Source organism: Mus musculus, chromosome 2 (genome assembly GCF_000001635.26).
Source record: "Mus musculus strain C57BL/6J chromosome 2, GRCm38.p6 C57BL/6J".
Taxonomy (NCBI): domain Eukaryota; kingdom Metazoa; phylum Chordata; class Mammalia; order Rodentia; family Muridae; genus Mus; species Mus musculus.
In genome coordinates this window covers 113,627,766-113,649,802 of record NC_000068.7, presented here as the reverse complement: position 1 = coordinate 113,649,802, position 22,037 = coordinate 113,627,766, and the positions used below count along the sequence as shown (strand labels likewise).

The window sequence follows — 22,037 nt, the reverse complement described above, 5'->3', positions numbered from 1 at the left end:
GAAAGTTAGCAAGAGATTTGATCTCAGGTTTGTATAATTCTAAAGCCAATCTTCTTTGCATTATACTATCATATTGTTCACATTATATTACCATATTGTTCAAACTACAACAGAAACAGGAAAACGACTTGACAGACATCACCTGCTGAGTCTTTTCCAGGGCTGTCTACCTCCATTACCTGCTGTCCAGATGCTAAAACCTATTTCACCAGTGGTACTGGGACAAACTGCGATCAGTGCTTCAGTCATGAGTTCAAACCAGGAACCAGTGCCAGAGGAAGCTTAAGACCAAGACTGCAGATAACCATGCATGCACCCTATGCTAGCCATCAGGCAAACTTCTAGAACTGTGAAACTCAAGGGACGATGCTAAGGGAGAATAGAGCCTTTCTAGGAAGAATAGCCATCTCAAATAACTCTTCCGTGGCTTTCCACATGATTTACTTGAACACATTAAAGCCTTCTTGAATTATTACAGCACGATTAATCACTCCAAATTTCATTATTTCGGCAAGGAAATGGGATGCTGTGATGAGCTCATTAGGCAGGCAGTTGATTATGTCAATCAATAATTTGAGTGCCAGCAACTTGGTGGATGCTGAGGCAGGAGGGGGAGTTGTACACAGCAAGGGCTCTGGTGTCTGCTTTTCGGGTGGATAAAGGGTGAGCTAGCAAGGCCTGGCAGGCCAAAGAGTTGGAGCACTCATGTGTGCCTAAAACTGTGAAGGGACGTGAGCCAGCCGTGCTTACACCCTATGATGAGAAAACTGTTTATCGTTACTGAAAATAGTTCTGGTCTATTCTATGCATTTTTATTTTTCAGAAGCAAATGAAAATCTCTGCACAAAGCTACCACACAGATGGATTTGCTCTCAACTGAAAGAGGGGAAGAAAGGAAGAAAGAAAGAAAAAGAAAGAGATCCTGAGTTCAAATTCCAGCAACCACATGGTGGCTCACAGCCACCCGTAATGAGATATGACGCCCTCTTCTGGTGTGTCTGAAGTCAGCTACAGTGTACTTATGTATAATAATAAGCAAATCTTTGGGCCAGAGCAAGCAGGGACTGAGTGAGTGGAGTTGACCAGAGCGAGCAGGGCAGACCAGAGCGAATGGACCTACTGGAGCAAGCAGAAGCTCTAAAAATTCAATTCTCAACAACCACATAAAGGCTATCAACTATCTGTACAGCCACAGTGTACTGACATATATTAAATAAATAAATAAATAAATCTTTTAAAAAGAGAGAGAGAGAGAAAACAAAGCAATCCTCATCATTCTACAATTTGCTAGAACGCAGAGCTTGAGTGCTGAAGCTGTCAGTAGTCACCAAGGATAACTAAAGTTGGTAATTCTCCATCACTTTAGCATGGAGAGGAGATATTCACACTGTGGAGCTTAAGAATCAAGTGCTTGCAGTTCCAAGTTGAGGCCACTAGGTGGTGACGTTGTGGATTTTGGCAGCCATAGTGTGTGTGCTCCATAAGGCATGGTGTCCTTAATGAAATTATGAACGTCTCCTCTGTCACTGAGAAGAAACCACAGAAATTCCTGGCACCCTTTTTTTTTTTTTTCTCACATGCTCACTTACCTGACTTATACTATATTTATGACAACATACACCTTTTAACAAAAGGGAAGCTTTCTAATTTAGATAAATGCAGATCACACAGATCACTTTTGCCTAGATTTTAGGAGAGACAAACAGATAAACATGACTTCTTCCCAGTAGTGAAGACAGTCTTCCATAATTAACTCATTACCTTTAGAAACTGGGGCCATCACCCAACGTAGCACTGGGTGAATAAACCTGTCTTGCCTTTCTGAGCGCCACTCTGAGCATCTGAAAAGAGTCTGAGAAATGACTGAGGATGTAAGAGCAGGCTGGCTGATATGTACGGCACCGGGCTCTGGACTGATGCTTTCATCAGTCCTGGGTCCTTATTAGCGCTGCTATGATCTTTGTAAAGCAAAATGAACCCAGAGAAGAAACAATTTGAAAGAAAAAGTAACCACTGCTGGGCTGTACATTACCTACAAAAGCTATGTATGCTATGATATTCATGCTCACAATAGTCTGGAAACACAGTAGAGGTGTCAAGTTCTTCCAGCATAAGGATGACAATATCTAAGTACAAGAGGACCTGAGTGATAATTGCAGGAAGTCACCCATTCAAACCTCCCTATAATGGAACTAGAAAAAGAGTACACTGGGTGAAGTAACCCAGATGCGGAAAGACAAATGCCACTTGTTCTCTCTCATTTGTGGGTCTTAGTCCCAAATCTTCAGATGTGAGAGTGAGGATATACACTCTGGAGTAACCACAGAAACCAAGAAAGTTGAAAGGGGCCATGGGTGAGGCCTAGAGAGGGGAGTAGCAGGATACAAATTCCACATGCAAAGTGGGAAAGGGAGGAAGACAGACTGAGGAGTTCCAACTAGGGAAGTGAAAGGAAGGCACCACAGTAAGGGAGGGAGGAGGAGATAGAACCTTATTATTTGTTATTTACCTACAATTGTGTGTGTGTGTGTGTGTGTAATCAACTTATTCCACTTGGGCTGTCAATGCTCCCCACAAGAGCCAGGGAGCAACAAAAAATCCAGTGCCCGGTATGAGAAACCTCCCTTCAAGTCGTTGGTCGGGGTAGTCCAAGTGACTTCTGAGCAATGGATGCTGATGGCTGTTGCCCTGGGTTGTGTCGCAGAGTTTGAAAACTTTAGACACAGGATTTGGGAGATCCAACCTGGATCTAACCGGTTGGCCTCCTCCCTGAGAGTTAGCAGAGGTACTCTGCAAGCAGCCAAAGAAGGAAAACAATAAAAGGTCCTATCCATCGGTGATGTCTATGAAGTATAACAAGGACCAGAGTGGCAAGACATCCCCAAATGTGCAGTTGGGGCACTCATATCTTGGTGGTAACAGCAGCTGTCTAATGAAGGCCAGTTCAATTGGAAAATCATGCCCAGGACAAGAAACCTAGCCAACTACCCAGGGCTAGCGAGATCATGCATTTTAGGTCAGTAGATGGTACTTCTGCGACTTTACTCGATATCATAATCCTGACACCATTGCAATGTTTACCTTTACACCCATAGATAAGCGTAGCTCTTACTCCACATCAAAGAAGCTTCTCTTTGAAGAAAATGGAGACCACAGAAAACCGCAACCAGTCATAATACAGAGATCAGTTGCCCAGCCCCAATGGATAGATCTATAACACAACTCCTGTACCTCAGGTTCTGGGAACGTGGTGGAAGAGAGGTTGTAAAGACTGTAAGAGCTGGAGGACCAGGAAGTTTGCAGTGAGATGGTGTCTGCTAGAAATGTCAGGGAAGCTACATACATGGTAGCTCAACAATGTGGCTGCCTACATAAGACCTGACCAATGGTAGTACCAAGAGACACAGTAATGCAGTAAGTGGGACTTTTATAGGGTTCCGCATCCTTAGACAATGAACTATAGCACTAATGACTGCTGAGAAAGAGAGGGAATTGGCTCTCAGGGATGGGCACCCTAACTGGTTATCCAACACAACCAATACAAGCTGTCAGCCCTGAAATCACATACACACAGGCCATACCAAACAGGCTCAACAGGCTGATTTATATTTTTATACTTAAATACACACATACACACATGTATAACCAAAATAATCAAGAAAAAGAGGCTGTCAACTTGAGAAGGAGTAGAGGGTATATGGGAGGGGCTGAAGGGGAGAGAGAGTAGGGGAGAGGTGATATAATTATATTGTAATCTAAAAGGTTTTAAATTGTAAATTTAAAACCCTGAAACGAAAAACAAAGAAACAAAACAGAAAAAAAATTCCTCATAGTTGTGGAGAATCCAAAGAGGAAGTGGTGGCTGGGCCAACGATTGCTTGGTGTAATTTATCAGAAAAACAATGATTATGCAACATGCAGAGCCGAATACTGATTCCCCAACTAAGTAAATATTCATCACCCTGTCCCCCTTTTAGAATCACCACTGATATGTTTTTGCTACTGTTAGGAAGATAGATTTTTTTGTTTTGTTTTGTTTTGTTTTGTTTTAAATTGGGATTTCCAGAAAGGACGGCCTAAGACTAAGCTATTATTGTAAGTTATATAGAAAGTCTATTCTGATTTTTTTCTATTTCATTTGGTGAGATTCGGAATGTTTCTTTTACCCACAAAAGTCTTGGCACAAAGGGAAAATGAGTTATTAGTATGGCACGGAATAACTCTGGGGATGAGGCCATACTGACGTAAAGCGAGTTACCAAACCCCTCAGACTCAGTTTCCTTGGCTGGAACGTGAGAGACGACAAAAGCAGGCTCAACAGATGGCTGCAATGTTGCAGTGAAGCAACACACTTCAGCTGTCAAGCTACACATCGCACTACTACTCCGCACCAAAGCCTAAACCCTCCCACGGAGGCTGCCAGCAGGAGACAGCCATGTTCTAAATCTAACATTTGCCTCATCACCGTATGATGGTTTATTCGGCTGCTTCACGCGCATGTGCTATCCCTGTTTATTCTTCCTGGTGACACTGTTTAGTAATGTGACATTCACATTTTCACAGGCATTTAAAAATCTAAGCAGAGACTTGGGGACAGGAAGTCATAAGGTCAGGGCTCAGTACAAGGTCTTCTCACTTGAAATCCAGTGATCCCTCCACTTCATTCAACACACACACACACACACACACACACCCCTTTATAGTCTCAATGCAAACCTAGGTCTCAATGCCTCTCACAGAATAATGTAAAATTGAAGTATATGAATATGAAGATGCATTATTTTTAAAAGAAATAACTGCATTAAAAATTTTAACTTAAAAGTGTATATACTGTCATGACAGGAATAGCAAATTAGGAGATTGTAGCTGAATATAATTATTACAACTTCATAGGTTAATAAAACCCAGCCCCGGGGAAATATAACTTAATGCACTGATAGTTTTCCCTAAAGAAACCAGTGACCTATGGAGAGGGAATATCCACCATGGATATGAAAGTGGGTATACAGAAAGAGAGGCCCAACTTGCTTCTCCCCAACTCCTACTTCATCCAGAAGAAGTGAGGGCAATCACCATAGGACTTTGAATTCTCCCACGAAGAAAGGAAATGGAGAGATACTCAACACTTCCACCATGAGCTGGATCTTAGCAGTTCCTGAATGTTTACATGACTCAGGGCCTTGCTCAAGTCTGTAAAAATGAATTTATGTTTTAGTCCTTGTTCCAACAGAGCAATGAAAGTGTCCAGTCTCCCATAGTTGGAGGGGTGGAGGCATGGGTACATGTGACCCTGTATGTCAAATTTCTGTGCCATCACGGGACATCTTGGAATGCTTAGCAGGATTAACTTGATGTCTGTCCAAACTATACCACCAACCACCATCTCTCACTTGTGGGGAGTTCTGGGAAACTATTTAAAGTTAAAGGAAGAAGACTGTCTTTCAATAATTAGAGTTAAGGAGCCAGGGATAACCCCTAATACAGAGGTGGAAGCAAGAGGATCAAGGTAATTCAAGGTAATTCTTGGCTATATAGATAGTTTGAGGCTAGCCTGTGCTACAATGAGGCCCTGTTTTAAAGAAGATGGAGGAGGAGGGGGGAGGAGGAGGAGGAGGAGGAGGAAGAGGAGGAACAATGGGGAGAAAGAAGGAAGAGGAGGAGAAACAACACAGAATTAGAGTATTTCTTTTTCTTCTTTTTCTTTTCTTCCTTCCTTTTTTTGTCTCCTCCTCCTCCTTTTGAAGATAGGATTTCACTATATAACCCTAGCGGTTCTGCAATTCATTGTGTAGACCAGGCTGGCCTCATACTCACAGAGTTTTGTCTACTTCTGCCTCCTGACTGCAGGGATTAAAGGTTGCTCCACCATGCTCGGCAAATTAGATTTAAGGCTTGAAAGGCAAATATCTATGTAATAGGTCAGATTCTGATGGTAGTCTTAAGACATAAAAACAAAATGATATTTGGTCTTCCTTTGTGGTTAGGCATGAAAGATACTGTATGTTAGGGTAATTTAGGATACAAATCCCTTATCTTGTCCTGGAATGAGCATATATATTCCAATGCACTCCTGTAAAAGAAAGTGAAGGAGCTAGCTAGAAATAAAGAACCAGACTTGGTAACAGGGAAGAAAGGGTAAGAGGTAAACTACTGTGACGATTAATAATGACTGGCACCTTGACAGAGTCTGGGATCACTGAACAGACCATCCTCTCGGGCACATCTGTAGTGGAGTATGCAGATTAGGTGAAGTGAGGTGGGGAGACCCACCCTAATCATTCCCACAGCGTCATCCCCACATCAGCGTGGCACATCTTCCTTCGAGAAGCACACACTAGACTTTAGTGGATGCTGCTATTTGATAAACTGAACTCCAAATGGACTGTAACAAAAGCAATGAGTTAGAATGACATCTCACTACAGAGCCAAGATAGTCTGCCTTCAAACCTTGGTAATTTGATAATCTATTGCATAGAAAATGAAATTTCAGTATAATTTACCTTACATGTCTTCTATCGGAAGAGTGGAATCTTTTCCTACATTTTATGAACAGTTTCTACAGCTTTGCTAGTTACATGTTTTTTTCTTCATTTTTCAATGCCTGGGAACTCTTACTGTAGGTACATTTGAATTTTGTCTGTGGTACAAGCTACAAATTTGGGGCTAGTACGATTTTTTTTATTATAGTGAGTAAGTATACATTATTTAATGCTTTTTAAAGCTTTTTAAATGAAGAGTGGTTAGTGAATTTTGTAATATACCGTTTACAACCTAACCCTAAGCAATAATCACGTGACTGTTCCTCTTTTATCTGTTGACAGGGATAGAAACTATACTTTGATTTCTAGGTATCTAATTATCTTCATATTCTGGGAATTATTTCTATTTGGTCATGGAATAGTAGCTTATATAAAATTTTATAACTATGGTGAAGTTTGTCTATAAACTTCTTTTTTACCCCAGATACATTTAAAACATTTAGACACTTTTGTTTTTACAACTGAATATTGATGAAAAAAATAAAAAGAGAACTAGACTTACTGAAAGCCAAGTGGAGGCCTGGCTTTTACAGAAACAGTGAACTAAAGATACCAAGGTGGGGAGAAGGTGGTGTAAGTAAGGTTCGAGGAGTGCAAAGATAAGGTAAGAAGTAGGAAGACCTGAGAGAAAGAGGAAGAAAGAATCTTCTTGGGGGGCGGATATAAATGAGATCTCTAAATAATGTGTGTGTGAGAGAGAAAAGGGGGAGGGGGAGAGGGAGGGGGAACGGGAGGGGAGGGGAGGGGAGAGAAGGGGAGAGGGGGAGAGGAGGGGGAGAGGAAGGGGAGAGGAGGGGAGAGGAGGGGGAGAGGAGAGGGAGAGGAAGGGGAGAGGAGGGGGAGAGGAGGGGGAGAGGGAGAGGGAGGGGAGAAGTAGGGAGAGGGAGAAGGAGGGAGGGGGAGGGGGAGAGGGAGAGGGGGAGGGAGGGAGAGGGAGGGAGGGAGGGAGGGAGAGAGAGAGAGAGAGGGAGAGAGAGAACGAGAGAACCTGCTGTGCCATCTAATTGGTTCAAAAACTTTACATTAGTAAATAAAAAGATCCAAACTAAGCTTTTCAGATGAGAGCCTGATGAGGAAGCCCCCACTAAAGTAGCTCTTTCTACTTTCCAAAGGCTCAAGACACATAACACAGTTTTGCTGTCTGATGACACCTGAAGCCAGCCTTCTTGAGTTGTATAGAGACTCAGCAGTACACACCCTGGCCCATGATTGACATACATTGGTCCAGTCCCTCTCTTTTCCTCCACGTGCTGAGTTAAGATTCCTTTCTTTCAGAGGCCACACTCCAGGTCACACGTTTTTTTCTCACAACCACGGAATATGGTGAATCAGTTTTACTTCCATGGTCTTGAGGTCGCAATGACAAGGCTGACAGTAGTTTGCTGTTGTTCTATTTTGAGGTTCAGTTACGGCCCTTGTCAATGTTATTTGACTTAAAGATTATTACAAAATAATTTAGATGTATATATCCAACAAAGAGATTTTTATAGGGAAGACGTCTAACCAGCGCTGAGAATTATAGGCTGAAAATATCTCTTGCTAGATTCTACCAGGATTCTCTGATTCTGAAAGGATTTAAACAAGAAAGCCACAGAGGGAAAATACATACCCTCTAGGGACTTCACCCAGTTCCAGGCTTTTGTTCACAAATCAATAGACAGTGATAACTATGTATCTTAGGTCAGGCTGAGGCTGTGTTACAGGCTCAGAGAAAGTACAAAGCAAATAGGGTCCGACAGCCATAGTCTCAGCTGTTGTGGGATATTTACCCATTTGTGTATTGGAACTGCCTGCGTTCAGTGTGAGGAATCAGACTTACGGCTTTTTGTTTAACTTGGTAAAATTTTGTTAAACTTGGTAAAATTATTGGGGTTTTTGTATTATTTAGTAGTAGTAGTAGTAGCAACAGCAGCAGCAGTATTTTTCAGAAAAGTTTCTTGACACTAAAAAAAAAAAAAAAAAAAAAAAAAAAAACTTATCTGGCCAAATAACCACACAGGAAACAGAGCTAGAGTTATTCATTCAGAGTCAGGTTGAAATTTATCACCATCCACGGGTAACTGAATGTGAGATAAGACCAATCGTGGGAGGTGCTGGAATTAGGGCCAGTTTTAGTTACAGCCTTCCCTGCCGAAGCTATAAATACAAATGGCCAATTTAACAGCAAGGAAAGACCACCTATAAGATCTAGACCTAGGATCTAATCAGTTGCTTTGTGGCTTCTTTCAATTATAGGATCCCTGCTATGTTTATGGGGACTTTTAATGTGAGCATCATGGTTTCGAAGGCCATATCGTTATTGGTCATGTTTGATCTGAGGGTGGGAAAGTGGGAGCTCAAACAAGACACACAAATGGCTGCACAGGATTGCTTAGACCTGCACTGTAAATTGGCATCCACAAGAGCCTACTGTGGAAGAGGAGGGGAAAGTTTAGACGCCACAGGGATCGAAACCCAGAAAAGTACCATTAAAAGTTCTTTGTGTTTAGCTCAGGAAATGAAAGTTAGTTGAGAATAAGTACTGTGGCTTTGTCAACATTATTTAAGAGTGTTCTGAGAAAGGAAGGATGGTCAAGACAAACACATCATCTCATTCCAGTGTGGCAACAGGATGTGATTTACAAATGGAAAATTACAAGAGCTGAATTGCTGCTTATATACAAATAATTCTAATCATGAATCAACTGAGTCACAATGCATGTGACTTCTCAGGCTTAAAAAAAAAAAAAAAAACCCAAAACATCCAAACCCTAATTGCTTAGTATTTTCTGAGTGAGAAGACCCCTAACAAAAAACTAGCTTTCCTGCTCAACACCCCACACAGGCTCCATGTCACAGCATGCTTTCTCAGCTTCCAATACGACCTTACACTCAGCTGCTCTGAGGAATCTTTTTATTCTACATCTTGCCTTTGGACTGACACATTCACCCACATGTCTTAAACTGCCATCTTCTCGGAACTGTTTGCACCACAGGTAGCTAAGGGTAACTTGTAAACTTCTTAAAACATAAAGAGAATTTTTTTTTATTTCCTTTGCAGCTTGGTCACAGGTCTCTTGAGTATAAATGCTTTAGATGCTATAGCACCATTGTTGCAGCATCACGAAGCTCTCTCGCACAAGCATGGCATCTCTGCCGGTGTGTCACACATGCACATCAAAGGTGTCATATCCAAAGTTTATGTCACTGCCTTCCTTCCACCGCCACTGCTTTTACTCGGGTTCTTTTTGAGCCTTTTGTTCCTTCAATTAACTTCATATCATTGGTAATTATGATACATTTCTTAAGAACAAAAGAAAGAGCGGGCCCCTAACATTCCTTCACCAAACAAGACACCCAGCCCAGCCTGCACCTGCCATTCCTGGACACATATACAGCTTTCACTATTGTCTGTTGTCTATAACATGAATCAGGTTCTTCATCAAGCCCCGTGGCGATACTTTTCTCCTTACAAGTCTTGCATTTTTCACATAAAGCCTACGGTCTGGCCACACCTAGTCTTATGCATTCCCCAGACAATGCACATCTACTATTGTTACAGGTTTGCAGTGTTCCCTCTGCCTGGAATGCATTTCCTAACCTGTCTGAGAAGGATTCCTCTCGCCCAAGTTTACCGTCATACTGGGCCTATTACATATCATGTCAACTCCAGGACTGATAGAGAGTTCACATCTCAGTATTGCTGATATCCAGGTATATTTTATGAGCTCCATCTACATCAAGGCTGGGCTAGCAGTAGTATTTTCCTTAGGAGTACAAGTAATAGTGGTACTGTTTATGAAAATGTGGAATCAGATAAATGTTATACTTAAATTGCATGAAAATCACCATAAAATGTGATTATCCAAGGTCAATAACACATATTTGTGGTGGGCAGAGAATTTTACGTTTCCTATTAGTCAGAGAAACAGCTACGCTTTAAAAAAATGTAGTACTGTCTTCTGCCCATGTTCACTTCGTGCTGCGCTGCCTAACACAGCCCACGGACAATGGAGTCCACAGTTAACAGAGCCAAGTGACCTTGAATTACACTTCTGAAACTCTGACCCAAAGTAAGTCTTTTCTATTTTTCAAAGGAACGACTCTTTATTGCCCTAACAGTAATCAAGAGATATTCCCGTTTGTATACTCTGCAAGTTAGCAAAGTTACAGGTTCGAAACCATATGAGGATAACATTACATGTCATATAGTTCTTGGTTATACACCACTAAACGACAGAAACACGGTCTCATTTGGCACTGTCACAGTGTTTTCTACATACAACAGGGAAGTTGCACATATGAGTGCATATAGAGTGTGACAACATGCATAAGATCAAGCCAGATGAAATCCTAGAATGAGGGTTGGGGTGGGCATGAAATCCCATTGATAGCTGAGGAGCTATTCGCATTTGATAGCTCTTGGGACAGAAGAGTCAGTTTTCTTTAATGGAGTAATGTAGTATGGCAGGCCCCACTCCCAACTATAACTGCACCCAAGGGGGTTTTTTAAGAAAGAAGAAAATTCAAAAGTTACATAGGAAAGTGAGGGTAAAAAGAATGGATCTCTGTGATGCTAGGGACAGGGTTCATATGAACAAAATACTAAAAAAAAAGTTGAATTTCTCACGAACTAATTTAGGGCTTCCTTCCTTGAGCTGAGAAACCTAGTAAATTTTCCAAGTTTGAAAGGTTCTATCCTATTCAAATGTATCTCTTTTTTCATCAAAAGAATAGGATTTTCTTTCTTTTTCTTTCTTTCTTTCTTTCTTTTTTTTTTTTTTTTTTTTTTTTTTTTTTTTTTTTTTTTTTTGGTTTTTCGAGATAGGGTTTCTCTGTGTAGCCCTGGCTGTCCTGGAACTCACTTTGTAGACCAGGCTGGCCTAGAACTCAGAAATCTGCCTGCCTTTGCCTTCCAAGTGCTGGAATTAAAGGCATGCGCCACCACCGCCCAGCTCATAATAGAATTTTCAATGTATCAAGATACTGGCTCTCTTAAAGATAGAATTTAAGCCCATTAAGATATACAGGCAGATAAAACTCTAATATGTGTGTGTGTGTGCATGCGCACATGTGCGCATTTTGACAATTTCCAGCTATTGAATAATAGAAAATTTAAAAAGTATAGGACATAAGCCATATATGTACCTCATTTCAAATTCAGCTTGCATGTGTGAGAAGAAACAGTCATAAATTAGAGGTAACAAATAGAGTATCTGCTGGCTATGGAAGTTTCAACAGGTTATGTATGTTTGGTATAGCCCATAAAGCAACAAATTTACCTTGATGAATTACTTTTTAAAAAACCCTTCCTATTCACAGTCACATAGTACAAAATGTTTGTGCCATTGTTTGCTCTCTAGATGGTACTGTGCCTGACCCATTACTCCCATCAAACATGAGATTGAACAAGACCGACTCTGCCTTCTGCTTCATGAAAACAAGGTCTTGTAGAGAGGAAAGAACAGAGATCTCTGCAGAGAGAGAGAAGCTGCCATGGAGCTCCTGTGACTCATGGACTGAGAATTTCTCTGCTAATTTCCAAGGTGGCTTGGCCATATTTTGTCAATTGACCCAACTTAGCAGCCTTTTGGTGGTGTAGTACCATGTGGCCTTATTTGGTAATGGGAACAGCATGCTAAAATTTCCCCAGCAATCCCCGCATGCATTTCCCCTGCCTTTCTATTAAAGAGGAAAGCTTCCTTCAAAAACCCCATATTCAGTTTTCTTTTGAATCTTAAAACTGATTTGGGGAAATTAAAATAGGAAATACTACATAGAAGCAGTACATTTTCACGTTCACTAACCCCAACCAATAAAAGTGTCTTAGTTGTCCCCAAAATATGGAGGACGGTACAGAACCTGCAAAGGTTTCTAAGTAAATGTTGGATCTTCCAGGTACCCCAAGGAACCAATAGGTGCCAAGCAGTGGGGTGATGGCACTCACTGGGCCCCAGTTTGCCCCTCTGTAAAGGAATGAAAAAAAGCAACACAACAAACAACACCGAATTTCAGATTTCCAAGTTGCCATGCTCGTCAGACCAGGAATATAATTCCCATTGACCTGTCAGGGGTGACCATCAATCTGAGCTGCAGGACTCCATAAGCCTCACATGTTCACACTGTGTTCAGTTAATATGTATCAAGGATGCCTGCGGTCCAGAAGAGACAAGAAGGTTTACCCTCAAAATATCTCAAAAGCAGGAATGAATGATTTAAAGGATGAAATGTTCTGACAGGGCGACATAGAAGCTACAACTCAATCTACACTGAGGATGAAACCACCATTGGACAATGGACCATGGATCCAGCGGTGTTGTCTATGGTCATTCAGGGAGTAAGTGGCAATGGGGGTCTGAGAGAGAAAGGGGAGGGAGGGAGGGAAGGAATGAGGGAGGGAGAGGGAGGGAGAGATAGACTAAGAAGAGTATCCTTGATGTGCAACTGAGAAGCCTCCTACCTTTCTTGAAGAACTCCTCCAGTTTGTCCTTGAAAGGCTGCAGGTACTCCCTTGGGGACTCCTTGCACACCAGCTTCATCTGTTGCTCACTTGCTGCAAAGAGAGGTATAGATTAGACTTAACCAAGAAGGCATACTTGCTGAGGGACTGCTTGGGCACTGTGGTTCATGGTTAACTGTACAGATTCCTTGTCATTCACAGTTTAACCAAACTCTATGAATAAAAAGGGCACAGCCTATACCTCTCTTTGGGAACATGGATATTTGCAGTCTTTAATCTTCCTTTTAGCCATTCACAAAAAGATCTGTGACTTGTCCCAAGTAAAGTATTCCGCTCTCTTGTTCCTCATAATGGGAGACAGGGGAACTTAAGGTCTGATCGCAGGGAAGGAAGGTCCCTGACCATCTTCAGTCCATACACTGAAAGAGATTTCACTCAAGTTACCACAAGTGGAAACTGCCTGGAACCATGAAGTTAGAGAATCCTCATGATGCAGGCTCCAGTCCAGTTTAGGAAGCATGCTGTGTGTACTCCTCAAGCCTGCCACTTAAAGCAAACAAACCAAAGGTCCATTTTCAAGGCAAATGTGCTGAGAGTCAGTGTATGTGCTGCCCCATGGAGTGGGACAGAAAACACTGGCCCCCAGCCACTGCATCCAACTCTATCTCTCCTCACCCACGCTACAAGCTCAGAGTAGAAAAGCATTAACAGCCAAATTGGCCTAGTGACCCTCGGACTTGGGACACTTAAGCCCACCTAAAAAAGCTTAAAAAAATAGGACACAAAAATGTAGAAATAAACCTGCAGGCTTTGTTGGGAAAATAGACAGATACAAGTAGCCAGTGATGGCTAAGATTGAGTACCCCTCCCCTGACCGCTTGACCAATGAGGAAAAGGAAGGAGGGAGGGACCTGAGTTACAGGGTGATAAGTACTACTCCCAGAAAGCAGTTGGATGCCCTCCATTTTGCTGGGTTGGAGTGCAACCTTTCAAGATCATAAAATAGCCCCTCTCACTCTTCCTACTGAGTCTCCAGCACATTCATTACAGAATGAGGGCCCTTTGACCTCACGCCACGTACCTCCAGCTTCACTAACACATGAATACTTTCACTAGATCCAATTCAGACAGGACACCCGGAATTTATAACAAATTGCTCTTTTGATAATCAGGTTGCCTTGAACTGGATTTGGTTATACAGAAACAACAATAATCAGGAAAAGTGGTTAACTCAGGAAAAAAAAAATGTCTGTCAATGTTTTCTATATACTTCTGGCCAGTAGCTTCAACTATTGGTAATGGCTGGAAATTACTCATAAAACCTTGTCTAAGAAACCAAATTAAAGCCTTGGATTTTTATCATAAGCATATCATACTACTGAGTTAAAATAAAATAGAGAAACAGCTAGCTCTGTAGTGTATAGCTCTGAAGTGCTTGGAGGCAGATGGGACATGAGTGTAAGGGGCAACTGAGCTATACAGAGTGCTCCGGTCTGGCCTGATACTATATGAAACCCTGTCTTAAGGGGCTGGGGGTGAAGGTAGAGAAATGTATACTTTACATCTTGGAAGAATCTATGAACCCACACACACAAAAAAAGGCATTTTGGAAGTGAGCAGTTGGGGAGGGACTCTTATTTACATCAGAAACATCCTACTTGGCTGTTTGGTGTTTTTTTTTTTTTTTTTTTTTTTTTTTTACAAGCAAAGTGACTCAGTGTCCTCTGCAAATAGTCACCTGACCCTTTTTCTGTTTGGGACATACTGGTCTTGCCTTAAAGTCTGGTTCAGTCTCTCAAGTGCTGATATCACAGGAGGGAGTTGACACTTTTCATTTTTAGTATTGACAACCAGATTTCTAGACTCTTCAACTATGTCGGGAGACCAGAAGATGGTGAGAACATGACTGGGGGGTCTTGTGTTGTTTCCTAACACACATTCTCAGGGTTGGGGCTACTAGATCCCAGTGCAGGAGTGCCCCGCTTCAGGCTTCTACCGACACTGCTGCTTTCTAGGGCCTCTGGTTAGAGCTCTCTTAGAATGTCTACTACTACAGCTGCCCAGTGCTAGTCACCAAGGTGGCAAATACAAATCCTATCTTGGAACAAATGGAGAACAGTTTCCTCAAAAGGAGTCAAACCTTTTCAAAATGCTTGTTTCAGCAGCTAGTGAGATGGCCCAGTGGACTAGGGCACTTGGTACCATGCCCACTGCCCTGAGTTTGATACAGGGGCTCAGATGGTGGAAGGGCAGAACCAACCCTGAAAGTTGTTCTTGGGTCTCTGCACGTGCACACACATGCCCACAGAACAAATCAGTATTTAAGTTGTAAAAACAAACAAAAAGCATACTTATTTAAACATCTTTACCTTTCTTTGAAAGTGTGTTTGGTCTTCTCTATAAAAAGTACTCTATAACTATTCTACTATTATCAGACTTCTCTTTCCTGGTTTCCAAGTAGGTAAACCATTTGAACAATGGTAAACATTCCTCCTGATATCATTATTCTTTTGCTGAAACAGTGAAACAGAAATGCTTTGAGCTTGAGCGATGTCAGGGGACAGAGAAAAGAAGGGATAGGAGTAGACAGAGCTGGGATACATTCTGAAGTGGAACAAACAGATCTGGATGACGGAGTCAGGGCAGGGCTAAAACGTGAGAATGTCATACTGGGTGGTCCCAAGTCCATCGAAAAGGGATCACTGGATCTAAAAAAAATTTAATTTGTATGTTCCATGTGTGTGTGCATGTTTAATGTGTATGTGTGCATGTATAAGTACATGTGTGTGTGTGAATGTGTGTACATGAAAGCCAAAGGTTGACATTGATTATCTTCTTCTCACTCTCCATTTTATATTTTGTTGTCACTTTCTGAACCAGTGACTTGTCAGCCATGCCCTGGGATCTGACTGTCCTTGCTTTTCTGAGCACTAGGTCTTCAGGACAGAACTGTCATGCCTGGCTTTGACATGGGTGCTCATGAGCTGAGCTTAGGCCCCCATGCTTCTCTCGCAAGCACGTCATTGGCTGAGTCACTTCACCAGCCCCTGGCTTAGTGAATTTTTATCACCTCAGCACTGCTCATCACCTCCTCCCACAAAGCATAAGTAAGGTAGCAAAGACGATCATACTGACTGGGCACAGAGGCCAGCACACAGACGGTTGGTTAAATACACTTTGAATGATTTCTGCTTTGATATTCACTTGACAATGAACTTCAGAGTGACATGCTTCTCTCCTGATAAGCAGTTATGACTCTGAGAATACACAAAGACATAACAATTTCTCACAGTATAAATCATTAATTCTTTAAATTCAAAAACCCCTCAGTGACATTCAAGCTCTACTAACTATTTTTAGAACTATTTTTGTGAGCACAAATAATATGTCATGTTATCAATTTAGAAATGAAAAATAATTGAAAGCATGGGTCATCTCTTCAGGGTTACCCCTCCCCTTCCCTTTCCCTCCCTCCTTCCTTCCTTCCCTCAGTGCCTCCCTCTCTCTGTGCCTCCCTACCTCCCCTCTTCTCTCTCCCTCCCCCTCTCTCCCTATCTCTCCCCCTCTCTCCCTCTTGATCTCTCTCTCACTCTTTCTGTTTTCTGAGATAGAGTTTTTCTGTGTAAGAGCTCTGGCTCTCCTTACTTTGTAGACCAGGCTGGCCTTGAACTCACAGAGATTTGTCTGCCTCTATGTCCCAAGTATTGGGACTAAAGGTGTGTGCAGGCATGCCTTGCAAAGGTTACTTTTTCTAAGCAAAGTAAAAAGAGCTTGGGTCCATAGTCACTAAAGCAAGGCTTCAACTTCTGAAATGAAAAGACTGGTCATTGTAGCTCTTCGTTTGTCCTAACAGTAGTGACAAATGGGGTGGCCATAAAACTGTTCAAAGTTTATGGGCCATTACTCTGTGCTTGGACCAAGACTTCCCTGAGCTCAGGTGGGCTGTGGGTTTTTGTCTTATCTGTAAATGATGGCCCCTTTCTTCCTGAATGACATGAGATAATGCATAAAGGTAGTTTTCAGAGTGTGTAGCATTAGCAAACAATTGAACTATTATGTATTATTATGATGACTTAGTAAAACTGGTCAGGAAACATTTCACAGCAGGAAGGTTACAGTATGAGGGCTGGGGACTAAACGCTGAAGAAGCTGGGTGCTCAATGACTTTACAGATCTCCCATTTAGAAGATGGGGGTACTGCCTCTCACACCCTTGCTGAGATCTCACCACCTATCGTGAAAATCCACTGAAGAAATCTGAGAAAACTTGTGAAACTACCCTCTGTGTCTTGGAGTTCTCTGTTTTAGAAATAAGAAAGTAAAACCAGGACAGGTGACAGCAGTCTAATGGGTGTGCTCAGAGGACCCCTCTGTACCCCACCAGGCTGGGACTCCCATGCGACCTGCTGGAATTAAACTTCTCCACAGGATCAAAGGAGAAGGCTGCCCTCCAACTGCCCCTGCACAGTTGCATGTTCCGGTGGCCAGCAGCTCACACACTCCAATTTATTAACTTGGCTTACCCAAGATGCTTTCTAACAGACAAATGGGAGACCTACGACTAATTAATGATGACACTGGAGACTGCAGGGGCACAAAGAAGAGAGGTCATGGACAAATTCGTAAATACCACTCATTGTCCAACCAGAAGCCTACTTACTAGACAGTCTTGCCAGACCACCAAAGTTGCCTTAAGCACAGTCTGCCAGGACCTCCAACATTTAAAACCAAGCCTGTCTTCTTTTCTCTCTGTAAAACTTTCAACTGTAAAAGACATTAGTTTCTAAAGTTAACTACTAATAAGTGGTTAGTAATAACAGGGAAATATAAACTGATGCATGATGAAATAATGGAGAACAACTAAAATCAGACTCATTTGAAGGCTAGGCAATTGTGACTTCTTGCAGTGAAAAAAATATGTTCTTGAATGTATTAAGATTTCAAATGTCAGGCATCTAAGACCAGACTGATGGTTATTTATTTTTGGCTCATTGAGGCACTTTTTAAAAGCAAGTGTATATCAGAAGAACATAGAAGCAACTGTAATACAATTGGCCAAAATCATATGTGTTTTGTATCGAATACATGGGAAAATGTCATTAATTACTGTGATACTGCTATATGGACTCAAGTCAGAATGTGGTGTGTGTGTGTGTGTGTGTGTGTGTGTGTGTGTGTGTGTGTGTGTGTGTGTGTGTGTGTGTTTACTGGGGTGGGTGGGTGTGTGTGTGGCTGAGGACTGTATCCAGGACTTTGCAAAGCCAAAATACATTGTATGTAGAATTGATGCTTTCTGGATCTGGAATTCTCTTCCCTCTGCTTACCTAACTCCCATGCTTCCATGGTTCTCTGGGTGAGTTCTAGTTATTCTTAAGACTTGTAAGCTCTGTCTTTTCCACAAGCTCCATGTTCAAAGGACCAGCATTGAGGATTTTCATAGGAACATAGGAAGTTGTTTGCTTATAGACGTTTTTGTGTTGTATTGGTGGGTTTTAGAAATCGGAGCCAGACTGTGAAATGTATCTGATGTTTGGTGAAGGAGTTTGTTACAAAGGAATTCCCTGAATCAATACATCAACTTAGCAAATATCTGCCAGGCACTTATGATGTGCATGAAATTGGACCTGGTGCTGGGGAGATGTCAGTGAAAGAACTAGACTAATGTCTTTCCCTCATACACTGTAGGAAATGGGTCACTGACCCTTCTTATGCAGCACATAGTAATGGCTGTATATACACATCTTTCCTATCAGAGTTAGCAGGATGCACGATATTCTCATACTTTTCACACATCAAGTAATACATGTATGTATGGGTTTTGTTAAAAAGTGACCACTTTTAAGCTTCCTTTCAAAAAACATGTTTTTGTTAAAATAAACTTTAAAGAAAGTGTATTTAGAGATCGAAATCTAGATAATAGCTTAACCTATATACTTTTTAATGATGTTGGCTTTGACTTGAACTATTATTTCTACAGAAAGCAGATTTTGAACTAGTAAAATATTAACGTGTTTTCACCTGCTTATTAAAAGTCGGCATAGTAGCCCTATTTTGTGGGTCTTCCATATCTTTCTCTCTCCTACTGTACCTCTATCCCTCCTGTTCTTTGTTACTTTCTTCCACAATGCTAAGGAAGGGACACAGGGCCTTATATATATTATAGAAAATGTCTATCACCAAGCAACACACACACACACACACACACACACACACACACACACACACACACACACACACACACACACATATATGAAAAGACAATGTAAAGAGAGATTTCAACGGGATTTCTGTAAGCAGCTAGATGATGTACTCCTAGAATAAAGCATGTGTCTCCTGTGCATGACTTTTCATAGACACATTACAAATATTTGATGCCATGGAGTGGTAATGGGTAGCGGCAGTGTCATCAGCAATCTTAGGCCAGAGTAGATGGGCAAGGAGAAATCCATATGACACAGATTTGAAGGGCATTTCTTTGTCAATATTTTTTGCCAAGTAGCCCTTCTAAGGCCACATTTCCAGGTTCAAGTTAGACAGCTGTGCACCAAAGATCCAATTGTGGACAATCTATATGTAACCAAAAATGTTTCTTTAGCTGTAGTTTGGGAATTCAGCTGGTATCATATGTAAATTATTTCTCCCAATGACTATTCATGCAAGAGCTACATCTGTTTCTAAAGTGGATAAAAAATTTGAGTGGGAAACTGTATGTTAGGAAATAAAACATAGGACTTAGTCACATGCAGACTGGATCAGGATGTCACATCAGGATACTGCAGATACTACTACATAAAGTTTTGCATGTATGTGCTGCCTTCTATCAGTAAACTCATAGTACCTCTATATTCAAGGCTAGATAGAACATTATATTGAATGTTCAGCTTTGGTACTCCACAAAGTAGAACTAACCCAATTATCCACCAAATGATGGATGAATAAATAAAATGCATTTCATATACATAATGAAATATTATTTGGTCATAAAAATAATGACATGATACATACTGCAACATGGATAACCCTTTGAAAACACTATTCTAAATGAACAAACCAATGACAAAATACCACATATTGTATGATTCTACTTGAAACTGCCTAAATAAACAGTCAAATAAATGAAATAGATTAGGGATGCCTAGGGCTTGAAGAGGAAGTTGTATGTTTTGGGGGGTGGGGGGTGCTGACTAAGACATACAGTGTGTTTTTCTAGAGTGGTAAGAAATTCTTTAAAATCTTTCTAAAACTCATTTATGGCTGCACTACTCTGCAAAAATAATAAATTTCATTGCACTGCACATATTAAATAGGTGAATTTTATTTTTCTCATAAAAATAACAAAAAAGGTAATTAAAAGTCTGATTTAAGCAGAAGCTAAAATGAACTGGTAAAAGAAAAATATCCGATCTGGGTTCCTTTTAGAAGGTGAATTTTAGAATCTTAAGTACAACTATGATTTTCACTATAGTTATAATATATGGATATCAGAGTGGATCAGAACTGGGAAATAACCTTGTGACATACAAATACTTGAGAAACCAAATGTTAATCGTCTAGCTCCATGATATAGCAACATGTACTACTAATAAAGTTCTACTAAAAACAACTGGAACTAGACAAAGGAATGGCAAACAACACAAATACAAGCTTGTTTACATTTAAGAAGTTAATCACCCAGAAAACATTGATGCAGGAGACAACTTCCTGAACAGAGCACCAACAGCTCAGATACTAAAAGCAACAATTGACAAATGAGACCTCCTGAAATTGAAATGCTTCTTCAAGTCAAAGAACACTGTCAATAGGACAAAACAGCAACCTACAGTTGGGAACAGATCTTCACCAATCCTACATCTGACAGAGGACTAATATCCAAAATTTATATATATCAAGAGACTCAAGAAATTATACACTAAGTATACTAAATCATATACTAACAGTCCAAATAACTCAATTTAAAACTGCAGCATGGAGCTAAACAGAGAATTTCCAACAGAGGAATCTCAAATAGCCGAACAGCACTTAAAGAAATGTTCAATGTCCTTGATCATCAGGGAAATGCAAATCAAAACAACCCTGAGGTTCTATTTTACATCCCTCAGAATGGCTGAGATCAAACATTCAAGGGACAGCACATACTGGTGAGGATGTGAAGCAATGGGAACACTCCTCCATTGCTAGTGAGAATGCAAACTTGCACAACCACTTTGGAAATCAGTTTGTCAGTTTCTCAGAAAATTCCACTGGGAATAGTTCTACCTCAAGACCCAGCTATACCACTCCTGCCATGCCCAACTATACTGCAGGGACACTTGCTATGAACATAGCTATGTTTATAGTAGCTTTACAAGCTTCTAAGTTTATAGTAGCCAGAAACTGGAAACAACATAGATGTCCCTCAGCTGAAGAATGGATAAAGAAAATGTGGTACATCTACACAGTAGAATACTGTTCGGCTATTAAAAACAAAGATATGAATTTTTCAAGCAAATGGATGAAATGAGAATATCATCCAGAGTGAGGTAACCCAGAGTCAGAAAGACACGTGTGGTATATACTCACTTATAAGTGAATATTATCCATAAAGTGCAGGACAACCATGCAACAATCAGCAGACCTAAAGAATCTGGGTAAGAAGGAGGTCCCAAGGGAAGAAGTGCGAATCTCACTCAGAAGGGGAAACTAAACAGTCATTGGAGGTGGATAAAAGAGGGAACTGGGCAGGAGTGGGAGTGAAGAAAGGACAGGGACGGCAATCAGGAGTGGGGAGAGGGGGATGGGACGGGGCTGAGAGTGAGAATAGAATTGGTGGCAGTGGGGGCAGAATCTCCAAGGACTAGTTGGAGGCCTGGAACAGGGTAGGATACGAGGAGTCTATGGGAGTGACCCTAGCTGAGATTCCTACCTGAGAGAGATATAGAGACTGAAGTGGCCAGGCAGGACTTTAGGAGAGGAAAGGAGACATCAGTCTACCCATAAAACCTTCAACTCAGAATTTGTTTTGCCTACAAGATGCACAGGGATAAAGATGGAACAGAGACTGAGGGAACAGCCAACCACTGA

At 41.3% G+C, this 22,037-nt stretch overlaps 1 protein-coding gene across 6 annotated transcripts in view; it reads right to left on the bottom strand.

The window, feature by feature from the left end:
* Positions 1-22,037, bottom strand: part of Fmn1 (formin 1) — a 389,105-nt gene that overhangs the window by 66,966 nt on the left and 300,102 nt on the right. For all 6 annotated transcript variants that reach the window (XM_011239295.2, XM_011239294.2, NM_010230.2 and 3 more), the window contains one exon: positions 12,979-13,071. In XM_011239295.2, the coding sequence (XP_011237597.1) occupies positions 12,979-13,071 (93 nt within the window). The remainder of the gene's footprint in view (positions 1-12,978; positions 13,072-22,037) is intronic.